Here is a 24,393-nt window from a genome sequence, read left to right as displayed (position 1 = left end):
CAAGAGGGATGATAACCTGGATGAAAGGCCGGGTCAGAGACGTCCGAATCAGGGGGACGTCGGGGTATAGGAGGGAGGTAGACGGAAGCGCGAGACTTGTTCGCGAAGCCGACACCGGTGCGTCGACGGGCAGTGTTTTCGCCCGCCAGCTCAGGAGGTGGAGGACACGTGGGATTCGTCTTGTCCTTGCTCATGCGGAGACCGTCGGTCAGGAATGGAAAAGTAGGGGGTCGAGAAGAGAAGAAGGAGTTGGAGATCAAGGAGTGTAGCCGATGTGCAAGGACGCTCAGAAGGGGGATATGTAGTGCAATACGCACCTGGAAAGGGGGGTGAAAAGAAAGGAAAATATTTGGATATGAAAAGTAGTCCGAGTTGGGGGACACACGTGTGAATAATTGCACAGTTTTAATTTTTAATTATTTTATTTTATTTAGTTAATTAGTGGGCATTAATTTTGCTGACACTAGATTAGATCTAGGATCTAGCGCCGCGAGCTACTGTAGTGACTCCGGCGGGGCGATATATACCTTAGCCCTCTGACCACCAAGTCAGTAAAGGTAACCCGAGTTGCCAGAGTTGAATATCGCCTTGGTCGAAGTCCGTCTTTCCCAAGACGCTCCCTTTTACCACAGATTACGTTATCCTTTGCGCTCGGGGGTTCCCTTTTTCTTTTTCCATTATTTCCCTATTCATTTCTACCTCTATCCCTAGTTTTCCTCTAATTGTGTTGGTTCCACTGGAGTTGGTTGCGACCGATCCGGTGTAGGTGTTTTAGCCATCGGGCAACACGTTGTGTAGCGCTGCTACTGTTTCAAGTTCCGTCGGAAGGCTGTTGCAACGACGCCTCCGTGGAAGGTCTTACTGCATAAGACAGAGTTGATACCACCTATCGCGATTGCGATCGCGCTGGTGAGCGTGTTTTTAGCCATCGGGCAACACGTCGGTAGTAGCGCTGCTACACGGTTACGATCCCGTCGGGTAGTGCTGAGCAAGCCCCCGTCGAAGACCTTGCATTATACCCAAGGTGCTGAAGACGCTCTTCGAGCATTGGCCTTACAACCCAGCGAACCGCGGTTACCTGTAGACAAGCCCAACCCGCACTCGCCGAGCGCTCAAGTCTTCGCAAGTCTCTACCACCATTTTCCTCCCGGGCCGGGCATCTTTCCTTAACTCCCCCCGTCGGAGTTGAGCTACTGTGGGCGGCACGCCCACACAAGGGGAAAGGGAGTCTCGAACGCTCCGTAGCGCGTGCCATCGGCAGTGGTTGTTGCTGTTGTTGTTTTTCGTCTTTTTGTTTGACCGTCGGACTGTGTTCGCGGCCTGCCAGGCACCTTGCACTACACTTGGATCTACAAGATGAAATGGATGTCTTTGAACAGATTTAGAGATTTGAGATAAAGTAGTCATTTTGTAACATTTAGTTATCAATTTTTTTATTAGAAGAATTTTTTACTCTTTTTAAAAAAGTCATCGAGTGCTTTAAATAAATCTCCTATAATTTGCGGATTTATCGAAATAGTACAAAAAATAAAATTATTATCAATACTAAGTGAACTAACGAAATTTTCATAATTATTCATTTAATTTATTAGAAATTCATGAAACATAGTTCGGTAACGAAGTAACTTCAACTACAATTGGCATAAAACCATGATTTGTGCGACAAATTTCACCTTTTTACGTAAAGGTCGAGTACTTGTAGGGTAATTCCTCTAGTGCAACAAAGTCCCATGTTTGCAAAGAAAGAAAATGAGACTATTACCACCCGGCAAACGTCTAGCTATTCAGTAAATCCATCATTGCCGCTGCACTTAGATCTGTTTTCTAAAGTATCTCCAAATGCTGCGGAAAGGCGTGCTCAACGCTTCGCCCGGTAACACTGTTGTCTAGAGCGGCGCTGCTGAGCCTTTTTGATACCTATTTCGAGTATTTTCGCCGCATACTGCTTGGCGCGTTGACAGTCTTCATCTCTGAGCGGATGCCACTTGATATGCAGGTTGGTCAGGGCCATGCATACTGTAAACGTCATGTCGTAATGGCGCTCGTCCCACCTCCACCTATTTCCCATTACGGCCCACAGGGTCGACAGGCGGCCAAACCAATTCTCGGCAACTATATGGTCAACAGCCTTCCTTCTATTTTGACGCTCCCCTTCAGCAGTGAGGAATCCCCCTTTCGGTTTCTTTTTGGGAAACACGGCCCTTATGAATTCGCAAGAGCGTTGGTACTCTTTATCCATAATCACACCCCACTGTCCCTCAAACTCCTCCCTCGGCGTTCCAACGTCCAGTACGGTGTTCATCTCCGCTTACGTTTTCCTGAGCGCATCTTTGTGCCAAAGCAGATTGTGGCAAAGGATTGCAATATCCGAAACAGATCCAGGATGATGGATCGATACCCCCAATCGCCAGTCCATTTGGGAGTACAGAAAGTTCGGGTTTATGACCATAAAGTTTGTGCTTGTTGCTAAAATACTTTCCGCTTTCTTGATGGTTACCAACCGGACGGTTACTGCATTGGAATGTGACATCCACAGCATACAGACAGAAAGAGTATTCGCCAAATGTTTTGTACTCATGCATCAATCTTTCCATATTGTACTTTCTCTCAAAACGTTTCGCGCCAATATGTTCAAGTTTGTCAACTACTTTCGCCATAAAATCAAGCACTTGTTTTTCAAATGTGGAGCATTTCATTCTAAACATCTTGCGGTTATATTCCCAATTTCCTGTCGTGCACTGAGGGGGAAGGGTGGGATCCCCCTCTGGCAGAGCGCGCGCGTTCGGGGGGCGCGTGTAGGGGATTATCGGGAGACCACCCGTAAAAGACCGGTACGGGGCCGGGCGCGAAGCGCAGTAGGGAAAGTAAGGGAAAAAGTGGGAAAACAGGGGCCCAGGAGGGGCGGAGCGGTAGGGACAGCTGTCGCGCGGAGAGCCGGGCGTGGCGGGACAACGCGCGCGGTAGAGGCAGGAGGGAATCGGGACGTAGATGGCTCGCAGGGTACCGTCGTGGGACGGGGACCGACGCGAGGCTACGACTCCGTTCCAGAAACCCGCGTTGTAGACCCAAAGCTTCGTACGGTTTTTCTCAGGGTCGGACGTCGGCTATATACTAGCCGACGTCGGAGCTATAAACTAAAAAAACTAAATTGAACGACGGCGGCGATGGCCGGAGAAACTCCTCTTGGGGAGGTATGACAACCGTTACAGGTGGGGAATGGCACCTGGACACAGCGGCTTTGATGCCCGGTTACACGTGGCGTGAGGTACACGTGGGCACCGGAGGGGAGGGGGCAGGCCGCGCTGGCCGGGGACAGGTGTCCCGAATGAGAAGATGAGGGCTGTCAGTGCACTACATAGCCCCCCTCTTTGAGTAGAGCGTCCTCGCAAACGCGGAATCTGGCATCCAATGGATCGCCGGTGGTCACGTCTTCGCGCCAGGGTGTTGAGCTTCGTACCCGCGCACTTGCCTATGTTGTCGCGCGCGACGTTGTCCCGCGCTCCCTTCGGCGTGTCATGAGCACACCCCGGGCGCACGTGTTTCCTCGCTCACGACCGCGGCAGTTCACCCACGTTCCTATCGACGCGTCCTGAGCGCGTCCCGGTGCCCGCGCCTTGTCCTGCGCACGAGCAAGCCTCGTACGCGTGCGTACTTGCCCGGGTCGGGAGCGCGACGTAAGCCCATATACCGGTCTCCTTGTTCGCGAGCGCGACGTTTCGCGCACGCTCCTTTCTTCGCGTTCGCGCGCGTGGTGCGACACCACGAGCCGGGGGTGCGTCGTCACGAGCGCGCGGTGCGTCTTGGGGGTCCCGAGAGTATCAGATATGCGAACCGGCGCGGGGTGAGCTTGGTCAGCCCGATCCGAGGGTAGGAGCTACTCGAGCTCCGGTCGGCTCAACGTGGACAGGTGTCCTGACCGGGGGCACATATCCCGGCACAGGGGCCGTGAGTCGGGGCAGTACGTATGTCCCATAAACTCCTCTTAATCCCGGCCGTCCCCGCGAATTCTAATTCTGGCGGTCCGTGTACCGCCGCGGAATTTCTCGATCCCCCGGCAGCCAGGACCGGAGGCGCAACGAAGAGGCGAAACGTAGATGGCGGGGGAGTATAGGGAGCCGCTCGTCTCTGGGGACGGGCCGGCGGTCGCCGGCCCGTGGCGACGACTCACGTTTCTTCTCGTGGAACCGCCATACCCCGGTGCGCACGCGGAGCGCACGAGGCGTGAGGTACGCTGTAGCAACCCGTCCCCCTTGACACAGCCGGGACTCTGACTTCGGAGAGCGGACCTTCGACCCGATCTCGCACAGTACACCGGCGCGAGCGAGATGCACGCACCGCTGCACTCCTTCGCAGGGGTTTCGTCCTCTCAGGGCGAGCGGTGGCCCCGCCCCCGGGACTTATGGGGTCGAAACTTGTACGACGATGCGCTACTCTTTGAGCGAGCCCCTTTCATGGTGTCGGAGGGTTTGCGCGACGCGGAATTGATCCGTGCGTACGCGACGTCCACGGGGGAACTCCGTGGGGGTTTGAGCGTGGCGGCCGTCGGCTCTCGCGACTTCACGCACCGCCTAGTCGTGGAGCCGGCTTTGTTACGTCCGGAATTCAGACGGGTGAACACGGAGACCCGTGTGGCCTTTGTGGAATTAATTCGGCAACGTATACGCCGTACCCCCTGCAACAGGCTCGTCCCTCGGGCTTGGAACCTGGACACCTTGGCGTATCGGGCGGACGGGGACCGGGGGTACGTTGCGAATCTGAAACGAATTTTTGATGATCTCCGCATCCGGGAGGAAGAACCCTCGGTGGCCATGATGGCCTGGGACCGACCTCTGTTGCCAGAGAACTTCGTTCGATCCCCAGATCGGAGGCGCGACCCCGCGATGCACACCAAACTCAAGTTTGAGCGACGCATGCGCAATCGGACGGGGGTGTTCGTCGCATACGAATGGGTGGAGGTAAAGACATTCGAGCGGACGGTGTTGAGCACGCGGTATCCTGAGATACCGGCGTGGTTTGCGCAGTATGAAGTCCCTGCCGACTTCATTGCGGAAATTCCCCCGTGCGTGGTGTACTTTGGACTGAGTCTCATGGAGGACCCTCAGTCCGCACGCTGGATGGTCTTCCTTAGCGAGTGGCTCGCCTTAGTTGCCGGGCGGTTCTTGAAGTATGCCCACGAGGGGCGGTTGTTTATCCTCCCGACCATGGTCGTGGAGTGGTTGCACCGACTGGACTTGACGCGCATCTTGGGTGGCACAGAAGCACAACGACAGTTACAGGTCCTCCTGACTCTCCACGGGGACATCTACTGGACGCGCGTCCCTTACGCCCAGGGCCATCATTTTGACAACCCCCGGAGCAGGCACTACTCCCCTGGGAGACAGCATGACAAGGGGCGCCCGGACCGTGGCAACTGGGTCCGGCTCGAGAGCGGAACGCTCCGCCTGGACCAACCGGAATTCCTGAGAGGAGGGGAAGGGGTCGCCGAAGGTGACGGCGGAGGGGGACGTTCCGGAGAAGTCCGGGTCGTGGAGCGGGAGGGCGAGGGTCGACGCGTCCGGCGTCGTGGAGTCGGTTACGGGAAGGGGGCTGAGGACCCCTGCCCGAGGTGGGTAGAGAGACGCGATACAGCGACGATGACGGACGCGGAGCTGCGTAGGTGGTTGAATAACCCGCCGTGGCGAGCTCAGTTGTATCGTCTGATCGCGGAGGAGGCGACGAGGACTCGCGAGGTCGCCAGGGAGACGCCCGAGGTGGTCGTGCGCGTGGCGCCCTTGTCGCCGGTAGGGGACGCGGGGGCCACGATGTCCCGGACGGCGCCCGCCTCGGCGGGGCCCGGGCCCGCGGAGGGGGGTTCCGCAGAACCGCCGCAGGTTGAGGAGGTGGAGGCGGTTCGCGAGGAAGACCTCGCGGACTACGGGGCGGAAAGCGACCCGTGAGATCCGATGATCCCTCGACAGCTGAGCCGAGGAGATGGGGGCTCGTCGAGGGCGAGGGTCAGCCGAGGCGAGGTCGAGGGTGGACGTCACAGCTCGCTGCTGTGGTAAGGTGTCCGTCGGCGTCATTGCCGGACGGGGAGCCGTTCTCGGATAGTCCGAGGAAATAAACGACGCGAGGTCGGTAGCGGAGGTCACCGCTCAGGGGTCCGTCGGCGTCATTGCTGGACGGGGAGCCATTCTCGGATAGTCCGAGGAAATAAACGACGCGAGGTCGGTAGCAGAAGTCACCGCTCACTGCGGTGGTAAGGTGTTCGTCGGCGTCATTGCTGGACGGGGAGCCGTTCTCGGATAGTCCGAGGAAATAAACGACGCGACGGCAATAGGGACCCCTGACTCTGTAGCTTGTTCCGCGAGTCGTATAGGTGGGTCCGCGTGCTGTCCGAGGCGTAGTTCCGGCCTCCGCTGGGGAGGGGTTGGACGACACGGAGGTCGGCTGTAGTTTTCCTGATTCTGTAGGAAAAGGGGTTGGTACGTCAGGGAACGAGTTGGACGCTGAGGGGACGCGACGAAGCGCAGAACGCCGCCACGGCGACCCGCGAAGGCGGGTCGTCTCCCATTTGCCGCGTCCTTGGGGCAGTGGCGGAGGTCGTGGGTGGTACCACCGTCCGTCGAGCGGAAGAGGGGGGCGCGTGGTGTCCCCCGTTTCAGCGAGCCGAGGGTGACCATTCGCGGTTGCGCACGCCGACCCCGCCGGCGGTCCCCAGGGGACGTTGCCCCTTCGGAGGCGGGGAGGCCCATGCTGTCTGGGATGGATACGCTACCTCCCTCCCAGCCATATGGCCGGAGCGAGGCCATACGCGTCACCGGCGCGATGTGCGCCACTTCTCCGTTGAGGAACAAGTCTTCTGCGCTCTGGCGGGGGGGGCGGTGATTCCGCCCGACGCCGGCAGGAGCTCGTCTTGACGCGAGAATTTTCTCCCTGTGGAGGGGTGGTGGACCGCGAGAGCGCGGGATGTGGCACCTTGCCGGGTGTCGCGGGGAGTCCTCCGCGCGCGCGGTTGCCGTCCCCGAGCGGGGGACGGGTAGGTACCCGCCGTACGTCGGGGGAGGAGACACTGCCAACAAACCGAAGGGACGTGTCGGTGGTCCGTCCTCGTCCGGCAGGGGAACTTCCCGAAAAATTAACGAAAATAAACCCACTTCAAAAAAATTCAAAAAGTCGAAAAATCAAATGTAACAGGTGGGCGGCCCGTGGCTGGCTGGCGGAGTGGCCCCGGAGGCGGTTTGTGCCGTCGCGTCGCGCGTTTCCATGGGGCCGTACAGTTGGCCCTCGTACCTTCTCAGGGGAGTACCGGGCCGCGCTCCAACCCGCTTAATTCTCGAGTCTGACGCCGTCGGGATGAGCCCATAGCGCACGGTCCGGGATTGGTATCCGCTTTTTCCGGCAGTATCGCGCGACCGTGTTGTAGTCGATATGACGGGCGGGTTCCCGGGTCGACTCGGCGTCGCTGTACCCGTACCAACGTACGCGAAACAGGGGGAGCCCGTCCTCTCCCGGCCCGTGCCCGGTTAGCGATTGCACGACGTAGGCGTCGGTGGGGTCTCCCGCAGAGGACGCACGAGGTAGGGCCTGCCTCTATGGCACGCGTAGGGGTACGCGGAAGGCGTCGGGTCGGAACGTGCACCTCGCGGCCATGCGCGCCGCACCAGACGAGATGAACGCGCGGTGAGCGGGGTCGGTCGCCGGGGGGCCGGAGGCCCTGTCGCGGCGGGGCGCGGGTGGTTCCGTAGGGTCCACTGTTGGCTCGTGGGGTTCCCTCGCCGTTTGCGAGCGCGTAACGGGACGCGTGTCCTTCGTTCGGGGCCTTGAGTCCGGCAGCGGGGGGTGGTTCGCTGTTTCGGGGCGGGTCGCCCCGATTTGAGAGCGGAACCCAGCGAGAAGTGTGAGGGCGTCCTCGGTTCCCCCGGCGATGACGGCGTCCATCAGCCCCGGCGGCCGCGGTCTTGCGAGCGCCGGCGTCGCGGGTGTCCCTTCCGAAGGGGTCGCGTCGGGGAGGTTTACATCTTCCCTGTTTGAGGACCCCGGTCCCAGCGGGGGATCTGTCACGTTGCTACGCAGCGGGGGAGACCTGACGACCCGGTCGCGAGAGAGCCGGTCTTTCAGTCCCGTCCCCCGTAAGATAGTGACGGTGTGGTCGTCTACCTGTACGACAGGGAAGGGTCCCTCGGTCCGCGGTGCGAGCTTATTGTTAACCCGGTCCTTGTCCGTTTTTTCTTCGGACCGTAGCGCAGCCTCGCGGTTCACGAGTACTTGATCCCCCACCCGATAATCCGGGGTGGGGTGGCGTATCCGATTATCGAAATCGTTCTTATACCGCTCCTGCCCGGCCAGCAAGTTGCGGCTGGCCGTCGACATCAGGCTGCGGAGTCACGCTAGGTAGCGGATCTTGAACTGCTCCCTTGAGGCGGATGGGTCCAACAGCGGCGTTTGTTGCAGGGATAACGGACTCGGGGTCCGGGATAATACCAGGTCGAACGGTCGCATACCGATCATCCTGTTCGCCGTGCAATTATAGCCGTACGTCAGCGCGTCCGTGTACTGATCCCAGTCACGTTGATTATCGGCGAGGTAATGCCGGAGGGTGGATACCAACGTCCGGTTGAATCTTTCCACCTGCCCATTAGTTTGGGGGTGGTATGCCGTGGTAAACACGCTCTCAATTGAGAGTATCTTGCACACGGCGAGGAAAAACCTCGAGGTGAATTGTCCTCCGTTATCGGAGAGAAGTTTCACTGGGGCGCCGTATACAAACACCCAGTGGGAAATGAACGCTTGCGCAACCGTTTCAGCCGTAATCCTCTTGAGCGGGACCGTCCTAGTCAGCCTGGAGTATCTGTCCGTCATCACCAAGAGGTAACGGTTTCCTCTTGGTGTACGGGGAAGCTCGCCGAGAATGTCGATGGCGATGTACTCCAGGGGCCCTGACGGAGGAAATGTCTTCAACTCAGAGTTGTGCTTCCGCAGTTTGATGCGTGCCTTCGCGCAGTCGGGACACATCCTTACGGTCGCGTAGGAGTCCACCGACATGCTTGGCCAATAAACCGCTGTCTTAGCGTATAGAACAATCGCCTGCCTCCCGGATGGCCGGAGGTGGCGGGATAATGCCACAAGTACAGCAACCTTTCCCGGAGGGTTGTGGGCACTACGATATGTTCCACACCGTCGAGGTGGGCTTTCCGGCAGACCAGCCCTTCCTGATTCACGAAGAATCGGGACCGGCGCAATTCAGCGAACCCCTCCCCTTTCTCAAGACGGGAAGTCACCTCCTTACAAAATGGATCGGAGTGCTGTTCACGAGAGAAGTCTTCGTGGGCTATTGCGGCCATCGAGGCCGGAGGGTCCAGCGCGTAGCAGCCAGCGGAAATTTCGACGTCGGTGGTGTCGTAGGTCTCCTCTTGATGCTGAGGCTCATCGTCGAAATTCATGACGGTGTAGCAAGGAATTTCTTCGTCGATCGGGATAGTCGTGCCTCCCGTCGATGGGATACGACTCAGCGCATCGGCCAGGCAGTTCTTGATTCCCTTCACGTAGGTTACGTCGAAGTCATACTCGGCAAGGCGCAAGCGCCACCGGGCAAGTCGGCCACTCGCATCGGCGAGGTTCATCAGCCACCGCAGGGAGTGGTGGTCGGTGTTGACCGTGAACCGCTCCCTTTCCAGGTACGGGCGGAGCGTCTGTACCGCCCATACGATGGCGAGGCATTCCTTCTCGGTTGTCGAGTAGTTGCGTTCTGCTGACGAGAGCGTGCGTGACTAATACCCGACAGGGTACCGGTGTCCATCCTCGTGGGTCTGCAGTAGTGTGCAGCCCAACTGAGCGTCTGACGCATCCATGTCCAGTGAGTAGGGGCGCCCCACTCTTGGGAGTTTTAAGACCGGAGGCGAAATTAAGCACTCCTTCAGTGTCTGGAAGGCCGTGGTCTGCTCTTCATCCAGATCGGGGAGGACATCCGGCTCTCCTTTTCGGAGCATAGCCGTAAGGGGCGCCGCTATCTTGGCGAAATGATCGACGAAACGTCAGTAGACATTACACATTCCCAAGAACGAGCGCAGCTCGGTCTGGGTCTGTGGTTGAGTCGCTTCTGAGAGCGCTTTCACATTCTTCGGGTGCACCTCGAGTTCGCCCGGTCGAATGATATGTCCCAGGTACTCGACAGAGTCCTGAAAAAACTTGCACTTGTTAAGTTTAAGTGATAATCCCTCCTGCTGCAGGGCACGGAGTATTACGTCCACATCCTTGAGGTGCGTGTCATAATCCTTGGAGAAGATTATGATATCATCCAGGTACATGAGACAGCTCTTCCAGCGATAGCCTGAGAGGAGGATATCCAGCATACGTTGAAAGGTGGCCGGGGCGTTCATCAACCCGAAAGGCATACGGTTGAATTGATACGTCCCGGCGTGGCACGTAAACGTGGTCTTCGGTCGATCCTCCTTGGCGACTGGAATTTGCCAGTACCCGGAGTTACACTCAAGGGTAGAAAAGACCTTGGCTCCCCCGAGTGTGTCAAGACACTCGTCCATGCGAGGGATGGGGTACGTATCTCGCACGGTCAACGCGTTCAACCGTCGATAATCGATGCAGAAACGGAGGCTCCCATCTGACTTGGGGATGAGCACGACGGGGGACGCCCATTCGGACTTGGACCGGGAAATTACCCCGCCGGCTAACATCTCGTCAACCGAGGCTTGTTCCGCCTCACGGGCGCGGGGACCAGCTCGATAGGGCTGACATCGAAACGGCTTGGCGCCGGGGGTGAGTTCGATGCGATGTTCTGTCGCTCGAACTTCGCCCAAGTTTCCATCCCACATTCCGGCGTAGGGCGCGAGCATGGTGCGGACCTGCCCTCGCACTTGCGCCGGCAGGTGGTCGAGGGGAACCGCCTCCGGCGGGGGGGATGGCTCCGCTTGGGGGAGGGCTCCACGAGGGGGCCTCTCGCCCTGTAGAGGGGGGCTCCCCTCGGAGAATTCCGCGGCTAGGACCGCGTCCAACGGCATCGCCGTGCGCACCATCGGCCGCGGATGAGGAGTGACGAAGCCAACGACTTGGTTCTTCGACAAACTCTTGTTGGCGGTCGAGAAGTTCGCCATGAGGACCTTGAACTCTTGCAACGGGGTGATGTGCACCACACCGTTGGAGAGGGAGATCCGATGCTTCGCATATAACTGCGGGTTCGCCTCGAGGACCGAGAGTCCGGCCCGTCCACTTGTGACGTATACCCAAATCTGGGTGCCCGCCGGGATCTGCACGGCGCGCGACACCTTGAGCCTCGGGGAAGTCCGCCCAGTGGCGGGGCATACTCTTGCTCCGACGGGAGGGGAAGGGCGTTCGCGGCCCGAGACGCCGGCTTCCGGACGATGGGTATCTTAGTACCGTTGTCCAGTTCGACCTCCTTCCGCCGTGGGTAGATGGCTTCGACGAACTTGTCGTTAAAGTCGCACCCCAGTATCACGGGGGCGGCTAATCGTTCACAGACGATGAAGGTACACCTCATGGTGCGGTCACCTAACCGCACCACGAGGGGGATTTAGCCGCTCGTACGCAATGGCCTCCCATTGGCGTCCGCGATCGTCGGGATTTCACCCGTAATAATCAGCGCTTCCCATCCGGAGGGAAGCGTGTCGGCCCGTACGAAATTGGAGCCAGCTCCTGTATCCAATATTGTGAGCTGGCGCACCAATATCGACGGGGATAATCCAAGGTCTGCGTAGACCTTGTAATTCCGCCGAGACAGCGCGAGCACTGTCTCGGGATGGCTAACACCCCTTGCAAGCGGGGGGGTGTTTCTCCGCCATGGTCGGCGTAAGGTACAGAGCCGTTCGGGGTCGGGGCCTCCCTGAGATGGCCCAGTGTATTTGCAGCCGAGTATCCGGTACCGCTTCTCCGTCTCGGGAGGTGAGGACGGTTCCGCCACCTTGGGCGAGTGATCCGGGGATGTGTCCGTGTCCACCTCAGCTGCTGCGGGCTGAGGTTCTCCTAGTTTTTTGGAGGAGGAGAAGCTTCCCCGGGGGGCGGAGCGGGCCTCGTCCCGGTACCCGCACGCGGCGGCGGGCCGGCGACGGCTTCAGGGTTCATGACCCGGTTCGCCTCGTAACAAAGAAGGGCGACGGCTCGGAGGTACGCCTCCGGAGGCACTCGGCTCTTTTGGGTCGCGGTCAACTTCTCGTACTGGTAGGGTACGAGGGTTACATCCTTCACCTTCATATCGCAGTCGGGGGAAATGTGGTCCCCGACCCGATAACAGGTGAAGCAGATGATCTGCGGGGACGGAGGCCCTCGCAGATCCTTCTGGTAAGTACGGGACGTTTTCCCCGGTGCAAGTCCGCGAAAGCCCTCGGCGGGCTCTCGAGCGGGTTGATACGGCTTGCGCCGGTCGCCGTAAAACAGCGAGTCTCCGTCGTTGAAGGAGGATTCTTCCGTCGGGAAGGAAGGAGCCTCCCCGGCGTGGTCACCTTCGGTAGCGAAGTAGTTCTCGGCTCCCTGGGCCGTTTGAAAACTGGGAGGGGGGCCGGTCGACGTCGACGGGGCGCCATCCAGGGCAGCGAGAACCTGTTTAACCGGGCGGGGCTTCCCGAACTCCACGCGGCGCCCAGACCGGTGCTGGGCCCGGAAGGCGTCGCCGTGCGAACGCGCGTGGGCGATGATATCCTCGAACGAGGATCGCGGTCGATCCTCGCGAGCTTGTAACACCAGCGGCTTGATCGCGGCGGTGAGCCCCTCAATGAAGAGGGTCGTCTCTCGTATGCCGAGTGCACGTCCCCGCACCTTCCCAGGGCGGTGGACATTCGAGTAGCGTACTCGGTTTCCAATTCGCCCGGCTTCTGGCGTAGCTCCCTCAATGCCGTGAGAGCCCGCTCGATCTCGAGGTTCGTCGCATACGTGCGTAACAGCCAATTGACGGCGGCGGCCCAGCTTGCGATCCCCTGAGATTTGCGGTGCAGTCCCCGCTGGGAGTCATACGCTTCCTTAGCGGGCGGAGCCAGCAGATGGGGTAGGGCCATCAGGGCCATCGCCTCGGTCATATTGGCGTTGTCAAAATTTTCCTTGCAGCGAGCCCGGAAACTGATGACCCTGATAGGATCTACCCCGCTGAATTTGTACTCCCCCATGACCACGAGGAGGTACTGCACCCTCTTACGGGTGGTAGCGTAGACCCGGTCGTCCAGGGTTGGGTCGGTATCCACGAGGCGGTAGGCTCGGTAGTTGCACACCCCTCTGAACCGGTGGTTCGTAGGCTTCCAGACGGAAACATTTTTCTGTTTGGGGCCGAACGTCGGCGTTGGAGCCGTAAGGGACTCTGACTCGGAATTGGTCTCTGAGTCAGAGGAGGATGACGAGGACGGGCTCGAGTACCCGTCCGGAGGATAACCATAATTTCGTCCTTTGCGACGGTTCGCCTTCCGCTCTTTCCGACTGGGTTTGGACTTTTTTCGTCGTCCACTCCCCTCGTCGTCTGAGCTTCCCCCTTGATCGGGGTTCCCTCCCCGTAAATTCTGGGAAGGTAAATCGCCTTCAAGGTGGACAGGTCCGGCGGAGGCTCCCTTGCGGGAGGCTCCAGCCGCGGTTCGCGATGCCTGCGGAGTGGCGGAGAATTGGGGAGCGGTCTCCATGGAGGGGACCGGTACCCCCGCGGCTTGCAGCGCCGGCGTTGTCACGTTGGAAAAGAGCAGGCTCTTATTCAACGGGGGCAACCCCTCCGCGGGAGGGAGAGTAGCTACTCCGACTGTAGTCGGAGGGATTCCAGCAGCGGGGGCTGATGTTTGCGTCTTCAAGATGGCAATTTCTCGACGGAGGGCCTTGAGTTCCTCCGCCGTGGCGGTCTCCTCTTGCTTACGCAGGGTGGCAGCCTCCTTGGCGCTGGCAGCTATGTCCGGCTGCCAGGCCTTGGTGAGCACGCCTTCCAGGGCGGTTAGGCGATCGCGCTCTCGCGCGGCTTGTACCTCGGCTTGGGCCGCGATTGTTTCCTCAATAAAAGTCTTGAGGTTTTCTCGCAGCGCCGACGGTTGCGCTGCGAGCTTCTCCGCTACAGTATTGAGCGTGAATCTTTCGGCTTCTCGGAGAGTCTCGCGACAACTCCGAGTGATCCACGCCGCAACTGGCGGAGGCACGTCTCGAGGACGGGTCTCACGGGACGAAGCGGACCCGGATACCATAGCCTTGAGCTTGTCGAAACCTGTTGAAACAGAAATAGGACACCTAGGACCAAAAACGGTAAGGGATAAGGGACACTCCGTAGACTTCTAGGTCGGGAGACCAAAATGTCGTGCACTGAGGGGGAAGGGTGGGATCCCCCTCTGGCAGAGCGCGCGTGTTCGGGGGGCGCGTGTAGGGGATTATCGGGAGACCACCCGTAAGGGACCGGTACGGGGCCGAGCGCGAAGCGCAGTAGGGAAAGTAAGGGAAAAAGTGGGAAAACAGGGGCCCAGGAGGGGCGGAGCGGTAGGGACAGCTGTCGCGCGGAGAGCCGGGCATGGCGGGACAACGCGCGCGGTAGAGGCAGGAGGGAATCGGGACGTAGATGGCTCGCAGGGTACCGTCGTGGGACGGGGACCGACGCGAGGCTACGACTCCGTTCCAGAAACCCGCGTTGTAGACCCAAAGCTTCGTACGGTTTTACTCAGGGTCGGACGTCGGCTATATACTAGCCGACGTCGGAGCTATAATTAATTAAACTAAAAAATACTAAATTGAACGACGGCGGCGATGGCCGGAGAAACTCTTCTTGGGGAGGTATGACAACCGTTACAGGTAGGGAATGGCACCTGGACACAGCGGCCTTGATGCCCGGTTACACGTGGCGTGAGGTACACGTGGGCACCGGAGGGGGGGCAGGCCGCGCTGGCCGGGGACAGGTGTCCCGAATGAGAAGATGAGGGGTGTCAATGCACCACATTTCCGGCATGCTTCAGAGTTGTGAGCATCATAAAGAAGGTATCTTTTGGCGTCACTCCACATCTACGTCCCCTTCCAGTATTCCAGGTTGCGACGATGTCTTCCCTAAGTATTTCCCAGACGGCATTGAACTCCTGGAGAGAAACATTTGTCATCTGCAAAACTGCACCAGTTACCCCTGATTCAAGAAAGGTATCCATTGGAGGACAATCGGATATGTCATCGTCTGATTCCGATTCAGTTGCTTGTGAGTCGGGGGCGAAATCATCAAGCTGGTCTAGTCGGGCAGCGTGGTTGGATGTCAAAAGCTGCAGCACTTTACCTGCTTGACCGGTCGAAAGAGGAGGGATTTCCATAATGACAACGACAGGGAGACTGATTGAGAAGTGGGCGATACCCAGGGCGGGAACAGAGTGGTAATTAGTTGGTAGACAGAGACGAGGAAGGGGTTCAGGCTCCTTTGTGCGTTCTGCAGCACATGTTTTGGCGCTCATCAGTGGTACTAGTTGCCAGGCGTTTGCATTTGTCGATTTGACGGCATTTATTAGCGCGAAGGCAGTGTTTGCGCAAACACTGTGTCTTTTATTGAAATCTTTATTTATATCCATGAAAAAGTTAATATTTTGAGATTACTTAATGGGTTTTCTGATCATGCTGTAGTTGTGCTAAAGATACTGCTTTCTAGTGTCTATTTGACATTTTTTTCCTCATTTGAGGATCGCAAATCCTCAAATGAGGATGAACTCGAAAGAGTTCCCAGCTTCTCTTAAACGCAGATTCAGTCCACTTAAAGACTATCAATGTCGCTCGCACTCCACCCTAAAGAAGGAATACACAACTTGAACTCCCGGAATACATTTTACCTGCATCAAAAAAGCATTTACCTTCATGGATCTGTACTCATCTGTGGAAAATTCCCTGTATCGTACGAACGCTGCCCCCGTAAACTTAATCATCCAAACAACTTCATTACAATCGCCCACTCTCATAAATGCTCAAAACTGTTCTTTACGTACAAAATACCGTTGCTGAGCTCAACTTCGCCGGGCTGGGGATATTAATCTAGTCGTGAACCACGTCTAAGTGAGCCTCGAAACAACTACGCTGCGTTTGGGAATGACATAAAAATATCTCACCTCCCCCGTTGTCCAAGCACTTAGAACAGATCCATTTCGTCTTCTTAGGACATAATTTGCACTTGTTCTGCATACGAGCGCCCCGTACGCGTCCTGTTCTGGTGCGTCGCAGTCGCTTAGTAGTTGTCAAATGAACGTCAGTTCCACTACGAGGCTGTCCCAATACGACACTTGCATCTGGACTGTCAGGTCCAGACGAAGATCTGGATGCCCGCCGTCGTACACCTGTTTCATCCCACGAGTTGTTGATCAAGTCCGTGGCCAATTGACACCAGAAGCTGTGGGGTGCCATCATCGGGCGACCTCGCCGTCCAAACTTATATAAATACCATGCATCAGTACAAACCATTCCTAACACAGTACTATTCATACGGAAGCTCCATTCCTTCACTTCGATGCTCTTCTCGAAATCTAAACTGTCTTGTCGCCCACGATTGTGCCGGTCGATAATGCCAGCAACGTCGAAGTACTCGAAGACAGGTCGAGGCATCTCAATATTGATTACGGTAGGACAAGCGCCATCTCCAAATTGGCGCCATCGCGTGCGGGTCTGCGAAAAATATTCCTGCATATTCCCGCATGTTGTGACGAATGTCCTTCGATTGCGGTCAAGCCACGAAATTGCCGCGATTTTTTTGCTCTGCTCATTGACCGTTACGTTCGTGATAAGAGATATAGAATCTCCCTTATCATACATTGGCAGGCGATTTAAGTAACTAATCGGAAAGCGAGAGGTGGCGGTTTTCACCACACCAGTAAACCGGAGATTCATCCCCAGCAGTGCTTCAGCGGCAGCCACGGATGCAAAGTGGCTATCTGCACAAATGATTCGCACTCTGCCGTTCCACGGTGCAGCCAGCTCCACTAATACATTTGTGCCGTTATTATGTTCGTCCGAGGATGTTCGTGCTGTTTCGGCTGCTGTTTTCACGATTTTCAAACCAAGCAAGATACCCGAACTACCGCAAGCGATATTTTGAATCTCCATCCCACTTTCTGGTTTCCGGTCAAGCACAACATAGTGTGGGGATCCAATGCTTATCCAGCTGCCGCCTAAACCGTACCAACGTGACATCGACTCATCAACGCATAGACGTTCCGATGGGAATACATTCGCCTGCCTGTGCGCATTAAATGCAACTATAAGATCATCACACAGTTGCCATTGGTGCCGTTCTTTGGCATTCGGACCCACCGGTGCTGTTGCGTTCTGCTTGCTAAATCGAATACAGCTTCGTAACAATTCGAATCTTGAGCGCGCCATAGCCTTTCCAAAATTGTATGACGGTAAATATTCACTCCCAGAGTCTCGCCGCCATAAATCACGTCTATTACCGAACTGTACTCTCGTCATGAGAACTAGCACTCCAAAGACTCGCAGAATTTCTCCAGTTGTAGTTGGTAAACTGCTGCGATTCAGCAAATTATCATTTGTGAGTTCGACAATACGCGCTAAATGGGTCACTGGCATCATAGCCATGAAGCAGTCCATAGCATTAAACATATGCGGTGTGGCGCCTTCTTGAATAAATGTGCCGTCTAGACTCTGTATCTTACAGGCCAATCCTGTGACGGGTCCATTGAGCGTGCTACTATTTGATGAAAGCTTCCAGACCTGGTTGTGAGCAATTATGTTATCTTCTGGCGTATTTCGGGGCTGTGGGAGTATCACTGTGGCACGTATGTCACACGAGGGACCTTCTGTCCCACTACGCATGTGGGCTTGTCGGGTAATGATATCATTTCCATGACTTGTTCCAATGTTGGAAAGTGGACTGGGTTCTGTAGGCAACGTTGAAATTGCATCAGATGAGGTGGTCGGATTTTCCTCTTCAAGGAGACAGTTAACCACATATAGGGGATCGTCCTCGGGACAGGCTGGCTGTCTGGACAGATCTTGTAGAGTTCCTAACTTTACAGGACTCAGAGGAAGTGTTGCAATCTTTGCTTCTGTACTGACAACAAATGCGCACCTGAGATAGCGGCATGTTCGGTTCTTGATAAGTTTTGAGTGGACATCCAAGACCCTACCATCCAAATGGGTGTCAGTGTACTGTGTACCAAAGACGTTCTTTGCCGTCCTTTTGCCCAGAACTCGGGATGCCAGGGCATAGATTAATGTACCCCGAGAGAGGCACAGATCGGTAGGCATAGTTAGGGTGTTAGTTTAAGGCGGACGACGGATGCAAACTCGCGAGTAACTTCATCATCGAAATGCGTGTGCCAAAACTTTTTAGGGGCGTTTATAGAGGACACGAATGGGCAACTTTTTGTGGGAAATGGGCTCTTGGGGCGTTGCGGTTCCTATGCGCTATCCCGCCAAAACACTGCCTCATGTGAGGATTTGATCCTCATATGAGGCAGGATGTCAAATAGACACTAGGTATCAATAATGTTCTATGCAAGAACTGTGTCATTGCATGATCATAGGCTCGATTGATACACAGGTAAGGCCATGTCATAAGAAGGTTCATCTTTGTGCTGCAAATTCATGGTTCCGCTAAAGGTCTAGTGGTCGTGTGACACTTGCTCTGTCCTCTGTGCCCTTTCGCTCATACACGTTTTCCACATATCACATGCTCTGCGACCGTTCGCTCATACACGTTTGCCACTTATGACAACTGTACTGTATCTGAAATGATGCAATCATTTTGCAAAAAATCGTCGGTCTTGGAAGCAACCGATAGCATTTGCCCAGGTGATCTAATGGAACATTTGATACCGAAGTACGTTCAATATCTGTGGGTGCTCTTTAGTTTTTTCGCGCACTGTAGAATACTTTATCTCTACTGCACATCGAAATATACATTTTATACAAGTTATCTCTAAGAACGAAAGGGACAGAAGCGCCCTCTCTTAAGACGATGTCCATTCTTGTCTATCTCAAAACCCGCCAGTTATGCTCTTACCGTTCGAACCAAATGAAACAATAGCAATATCTTCGTCCTTCTTGAACACACACGCAACTCATATCACGTGCCATCTTCACAGGCAACTACCTAAAAACGTCCATGTCCCCACCTCAGCCCTTCACACTTGCTTTACTCCCTTCTTCCCCTTAGCCGATTCTACATTTAACAAAGCCCACAGCAAACCGGAAACAACATACTCTGCTGTCGTGGAGCACAATACGTCCATCTTAGCACTAGTGCACTCCGGAATGCCCAGCGTGAAAATCGTATACGTTCTTCCAAGCGCGGCCAACAGCAGATGTGCGCTGATCACTCGCACCACCGGTCGATACCGCGACACATCTGAGATGATGAGAATCGCAAGTGACGCGTAGGCTAGGTACATCGACGCTAGGAAACGATATTCGGAGTTGAGTAGCGGGTCCTTGAGGATGGATTCAGACATGGAGCACTTGTCATAGCTTAGGTGGTCGGTCGAGAAGAGAATCTGAGGGATGCCGGTCGACAGCGCCACCAGTATGAGGGGGATAAAGGCTAGTCGCACCCCGGGGAATTTCGAGTTGTCCGACCGGTAGATAGTTGATGTTTTGCATGATGATGGGCAAGAGGAAAACGTCATGGTAGGGATGAAGGTATTCTCTTGGTTGAAGAGGGAACTAGAGTGAGAGAGTTTCAAGCCGGAGATGCTTGAGTTGTGCTTCTGCGCTAGTGTGAGTTGCTTTCAGTAAGTCTTTGTTGGGGGGGTTGCTCTGATATTTATACTGCACAAGAGAGAACCTAGAAGGACCTTGTGCCGAGGAGTAGACGTGGGATTCGGCGACCGACAGCGACCATCTCGGTGATCGGAAGTTTCAAATATCTCATAACAAATCCTATCATCATATGGAAAGAAATTGTCACCTGGAAGCCACGACGACCATAGAGGAATTGGTGTGCTTCCATCATACATCCAGCAATAACAAGCGCTATAAGCTTTCGAAGAAGGACAGGTTTCACAGAGATGGGACCTGTGATATTCCTCTTAGTAGAACACACACTTATCCCCCCGCTGCGATGTGTGATGTACTCATCATGATGGCAATGAGATATACTCTGGATGGAGTTCGGAAGAGGTTTCATTGGAAGGGAGCCCGCGCGGCATCTCTTCTGTGCTCCAGATACAAGATATGACTACGCTGTTGAGATGCACAGCAATCATTGGTTACAATACAGTGGTGGTGGCTTCGTCGAAATGTCGACGAGTGCACCAGTCTTTTGCGAGAAGTCGTTCCATTGCAGGGCAAGCCTGTATGAAATGACTCTGTGAGCAATTAAGAAAATATATCGTTTTTATGCGGTTTCAACGGAATGCTTTGCGCTGTTTTTGTTGCATTGCGAGAGGGTGTAGTCTTACTCTAGTATCTCGTGTTTCTGGTTGAATTGTTCAGATTTAATAGGTCGAACTTTTTTTGCAAAAGAAGACTGATTGCCATCACAACGGACTACGTCTCGAGGACAATGGACAACCAGGCACGGAGATATGGAGAAAATTGAATGCTGTGTTCATGATTCATGAATTACTAATCTGCACAGCGATCGAGCATCAGAAGAATGGCGACCCCTAACTAAAGAGGCGATCTTAGGATTGACAACATTTCTCATTAATGCTTCTCACTCGGGTTTCACGTGTAATCGCGCAATGCACTCTGCGCAGAAACGGAGTATGGTGCAATTCAAGGAAGCTGTCTTTTGATGCTGAAGTCTAACCAGCTACCTTTTAGTGTCTCTCTGCTCGGAACATGAGGACGCGATTCAAATAAAATGAGAAGAATGTTTTGTTCTCTGACGTCAATGACGCGAGTGCTATACTGTAGGAAGTCATCAAAACGTTGCGTGCATCGAAGGTCTTCTCACCGCATGCAATTGTCCTGTGCAATTTCTACATAATTCGAAAGGGTTGCACTTTAGAAGTGCCCCCAGAGAAAGATACTATTCGTATTATTCGCCTGGTTCATGCTTGCGAGACAAGGCTGGTTATGGAGGGCGAAGAACATATTCACGTATTTCCTTATGTTCGGCGATTGCTCTGTGATTTGCTGCGCACAGTACATCACGGTATCCTTGCAGAAGAACATGGACTCTTCATTGTCTGCGCGCAGAGTCCGTTTCAATTCACCTATACAATATTTCTTTACAACATCTACAGCAACAGTTGGCATAGTGCCCAGAGCCCACTGATAGCGAGCGTGCGATCTTTGAGTGTGAATCACAGTACTGCGCGCTCCCTTTTCGACGATGACGCTGTGATCATGGGACAAGCGAGTGATTTTGGACTCGTCAGCTCTGATTGAAATCAGTCGCAATAAAAAATTTCGTGCCCCTTCAAGTAAATGATTGCCAGCTCGATTGACGACCTATCAATGTTAAATTGAGGGCAAGCCGTAACATTCTCATGTTCAAACCGTAGAGTCCTTCTCATCTGACAGTGTTCAATCATAGGTTTGTACAGTACGAAGAAAAAAACTGCTCACTACTCTCATTTCTGCAAATGGTTCGGCGGCAAAGTGATATGCCCGGTGATGTGCGCTTCTCTCTGTATTGCGGGGCAGCTTCTGCCTCAAGGTTGTCATGGCGACAAGAAACATATTTTCGTGGAGCTATCACCATGACTAGGACCTTCTGTCTGACTGACCTTCGGCCAGACTGTAGCTGGTCGTGGAGGCAAATGGCAAGCGGGCTCTTGCCTCATGCCAACCGATAACTTTGGTTGGAGCAACTGTGACTTCTTTGAAATTCGTGCAGAATTCTTGCATGGCTGCGAAGAGGACGACGCTACGCACTCCAAGTCTTATCCCCTGAATACTCTGCTTTGTGTAGCTATCACCACTTGATGCTGTCAGGTAGCCTGACGGCATCAAGTGGTGATATCAGACGTCGGTAATCTTGAGCCGGCAAGAATATTCATCAGCTGCAGATGATCGCCTAGTCTAGGATGCGCATACCCTGTCATAAAGAGTGTAGCTAAGGGCATTCCAGAGTTAGAGCTGTGCCATTCAATCCACCGCAAGAGCCCCGATTTCGACTACAGCTACGCATATTCTCCGCATGGAATGCCGCGCCCTTTTCGCAGAAATGGAAGTGCAAGTCTCATTCTGGCGAGCATCTACACAGTGCGGCGCTGTCTCCGGTATGCATCCGCAGAACTTTCCGTGGACACAGTGCTTTGCACACTTGGACAAGACGAAAAAATTACACATGTCTCTCCGTGCACCAAATTGCAAAAAGGGATATCATGTTGCCCATGACGAGTATCAGTACGCAATTACAATTCATGAGACAAGGTATCCTTCTTGACGGCATACACGGGATCAAAATCATTCGAAATGGCCATTCGATACAGCACAACAAAGCGCAAGCCATCACCGTTCTCTACTGAGAAGAGGGCAACCCAGCTCATATCACAAAGACATCTCTGTTTCTGTTGCCCACGTTGCCCACGTTATGGTTTCTCTCTTCTTCTCTGTATAATTTCGCGCCTTTGCTGCACCCTGTCTATGACACAATATCCCGAAACCTGAGCAAAGGCTGTTCCCCTTCCCTCCTCCTCCTATCGTCCTCCTCTAGGGCCCTAACAATGCCATCAACATGCGCCCTACCCACCACGCCCACCACACACTTTTTCCCACTCACCGCGCGACTCCTCTTCAGCACCCAGGCCATGTACAAATCCCTCTCCTCCACGAGAGTCCTCCTGAGTCCCGGAAACCTCTCGCCCAACAACCTGACGTACTTGTCCACGACGCCATCCGCATCCAACCCACTCTCTATGGTCTCCTTGAGCTTCTCATCGGCTACATGCCCGACGGTGTTCCCCGCCAGCGCCGCGCGCGCCAGCGCCGCCGCCAGCACGAAGCGGTCACGCAAGTTGAGCGAGTCCCACGCGCGCGACAGTGTGTGCTGCAGCGGGCGGTCGCCCAGGACGAGGGTGGCGCGGACTTGCTCCGCAGCCTTTGCGGCGGCGCGGAACTCAGCGCCGGCGGCGATGGCGTCGTCGTCGGCGGAGGCCAGCAGCGTGCCCAGTAGACGGCGGCGCAGGGTCAGGCGGGCCCATGGCGGAAGCGTGTCGGTGGCGGGCGGGTCGTTGAGCAGCGGGGCGCGAAAGCGGCACAGCTCGAGGACCACGGCGTCCGGGTGGAGACGTTGGATCGCGGCGGTGGCGTAGGCGGGGGAGAGGTTGGATGGAGACGGGTGGTGGGAGACGGCGACGAGGGCGATGAGCTCGGGCTCGAGCTGGGAGCGGGCGGAGGGCGGTGGGGGCTTGTAGTCCGTGGAGCGCGGGCGTAGGGTTAGGACGCCAAGCGAGGTAAGGTCGGAGAGCGTGGGAAGCGTGCAGAGAGGGGGGGAAGCGGGGGCAGCGCGGGCGTGGGCGCGGCGGAGGGAGGGGAGAGGAGGGGAGAGGAAGGAAGGGTGTGGCATTGTGATGAAGGTGATGGGGAGGGGGAAGGCGTAGCGAGAGAGGATATTGCGAGGGATTAGGGGATTCCGGGGGCGGCCTGCCTCCTTTGGAGAATGCCTTTGGAGCTCTTGAAAGGTTTCTATTTGGTTGTACTGTAATTGGACGGAATCAGATTGCGTCATTGGACGGAAACACACCACTTGGCACTAGTCAATTAGTTGTTGCAAACAACAACTGTCATTGCTGTGATAATAGATCCAGAGGTCTTCCGCTGCCCAGAGGTATTCCGATGCCCTGCCCGTCCCGCCCAATGCCAATACTGTACCTTGTACACGCGGGCAACGCCATCTGCCGCCGCGCCGCTCTCCATCCCTCTCACTCCCGGCACGCGAGCCGTTGCACGGTCTCCTCCGAGACGACGGCGGTAGCCTCGAGCTCGACGAGAGCGTCGTCGAGCGCGAGGCGCGGCACGGTGACGAGCGTGGAGGGCGGCTTGCGGAGGTTGATGCCCGTCTGCGTGTACTGCATGGCGGCGGGGTGCCACTCGGCGTCGACGATGTAGATGTTGAGGCGGAGGATGTCGTCGACGGTGGCACCGACGGCGTCCAGCGCGAGGCGCACGTTGCGCTCCGCCACGCCGAGCTGCTCGGCGAGCGTCGCCCCGACTATGTCGCCGGCAAGGTCGACGGCGATCTGCCCCGCGATGTGCGCCGTGTGCGTCCGCGTGTCCACCGTGATCTGCGAGTACCCCAGCGGCGCGGAGTCGATCAGCGTCGACGGGTTGAAGCTTAGCAGACGCGCGGGGCGTTGCGAGGCGCAGCGCGGGGACGGCTCGCCGCTCGCAAAGGTCGGCGAGAGAAGGGCGAGGAGGAGGAGCGAGAGGGTTAGCGGGGAGGGATGCATGGTGGAGATCTCGTGATGAGAGTGTGGGAGGGGGAAGAGATGGGGGAGAGATGGGGAAGAGATGCGGGGGTGGGAGTGCCCCCTGCCCCCCCTCTACTCCGGTTCTCCCTCGTGTTCT

At 55.8% G+C, this 24,393-nt stretch overlaps 4 protein-coding genes; all 4 read right to left on the bottom strand.

Moving 5' to 3' along the window:
- Nucleotides 1–1,074: 1,074 nt before the first annotated feature.
- On the bottom strand, nucleotides 1,075–1,407 carry CHC_T00002752001 (hypothetical protein). Its single transcript, XM_005714079.1, has one exon. The coding sequence runs from the start codon at nucleotides 1,405–1,407 to the stop codon at nucleotides 1,075–1,077; it is 333 nt and encodes a 110-aa protein (XP_005714136.1).
- Nucleotides 1,408–18,776: 17,369 nt separating this feature from the next.
- CHC_T00002751001 (hypothetical protein) lies at nucleotides 18,777–20,056 on the bottom strand. XM_005714078.1 is given in 2 exon segments: nucleotides 18,777–19,714; nucleotides 19,715–20,056. 1 exon segment carries the CDS (start codon nucleotides 20,054–20,056, stop codon nucleotides 19,715–19,717), a length of 342 nt encoding a protein of 113 aa, XP_005714135.1. The 3' UTR covers nucleotides 18,777–19,714.
- Nucleotides 20,057–21,087: 1,031 nt separating this feature from the next.
- On the bottom strand, nucleotides 21,088–23,392 carry CHC_T00002750001 (hypothetical protein). XM_005714077.1 is given in 2 exon segments: nucleotides 21,088–22,468; nucleotides 22,469–23,392. The coding sequence occupies 1 exon segment, from the start codon at nucleotides 23,390–23,392 to the stop codon at nucleotides 22,469–22,471; it is 924 nt and encodes a 307-aa protein (XP_005714134.1). The 3' UTR covers nucleotides 21,088–22,468.
- Nucleotides 23,393–23,456: 64 nt separating this feature from the next.
- Nucleotides 23,457–24,393, bottom strand: part of CHC_T00002749001 (hypothetical protein) — a 1,183-nt gene continuing 246 nt past the window's right edge. Inside the window, 2 exon segments of the mRNA XM_005714076.1 lie at nucleotides 23,457–23,586; nucleotides 23,587–24,393. The exon segment at nucleotides 23,587–24,393 is cut by the window's right edge and continues 246 nt beyond it. Of these exon segments, the coding sequence (XP_005714133.1) occupies nucleotides 23,587–24,393 (807 nt within the window). The 3' untranslated portion in view covers nucleotides 23,457–23,586.

Source organism: Chondrus crispus, genomic scaffold (assembly GCF_000350225.1).
Source record: "Chondrus crispus Stackhouse genomic scaffold, scaffold_155, whole genome shotgun sequence".
NCBI classification, from domain to species: Eukaryota; Rhodophyta; class Florideophyceae; order Gigartinales; family Gigartinaceae; genus Chondrus; species Chondrus crispus.
Note: the sequence above shows the minus strand (reverse complement) of the source record. Positions and strands in the feature narration are given on the sequence as shown.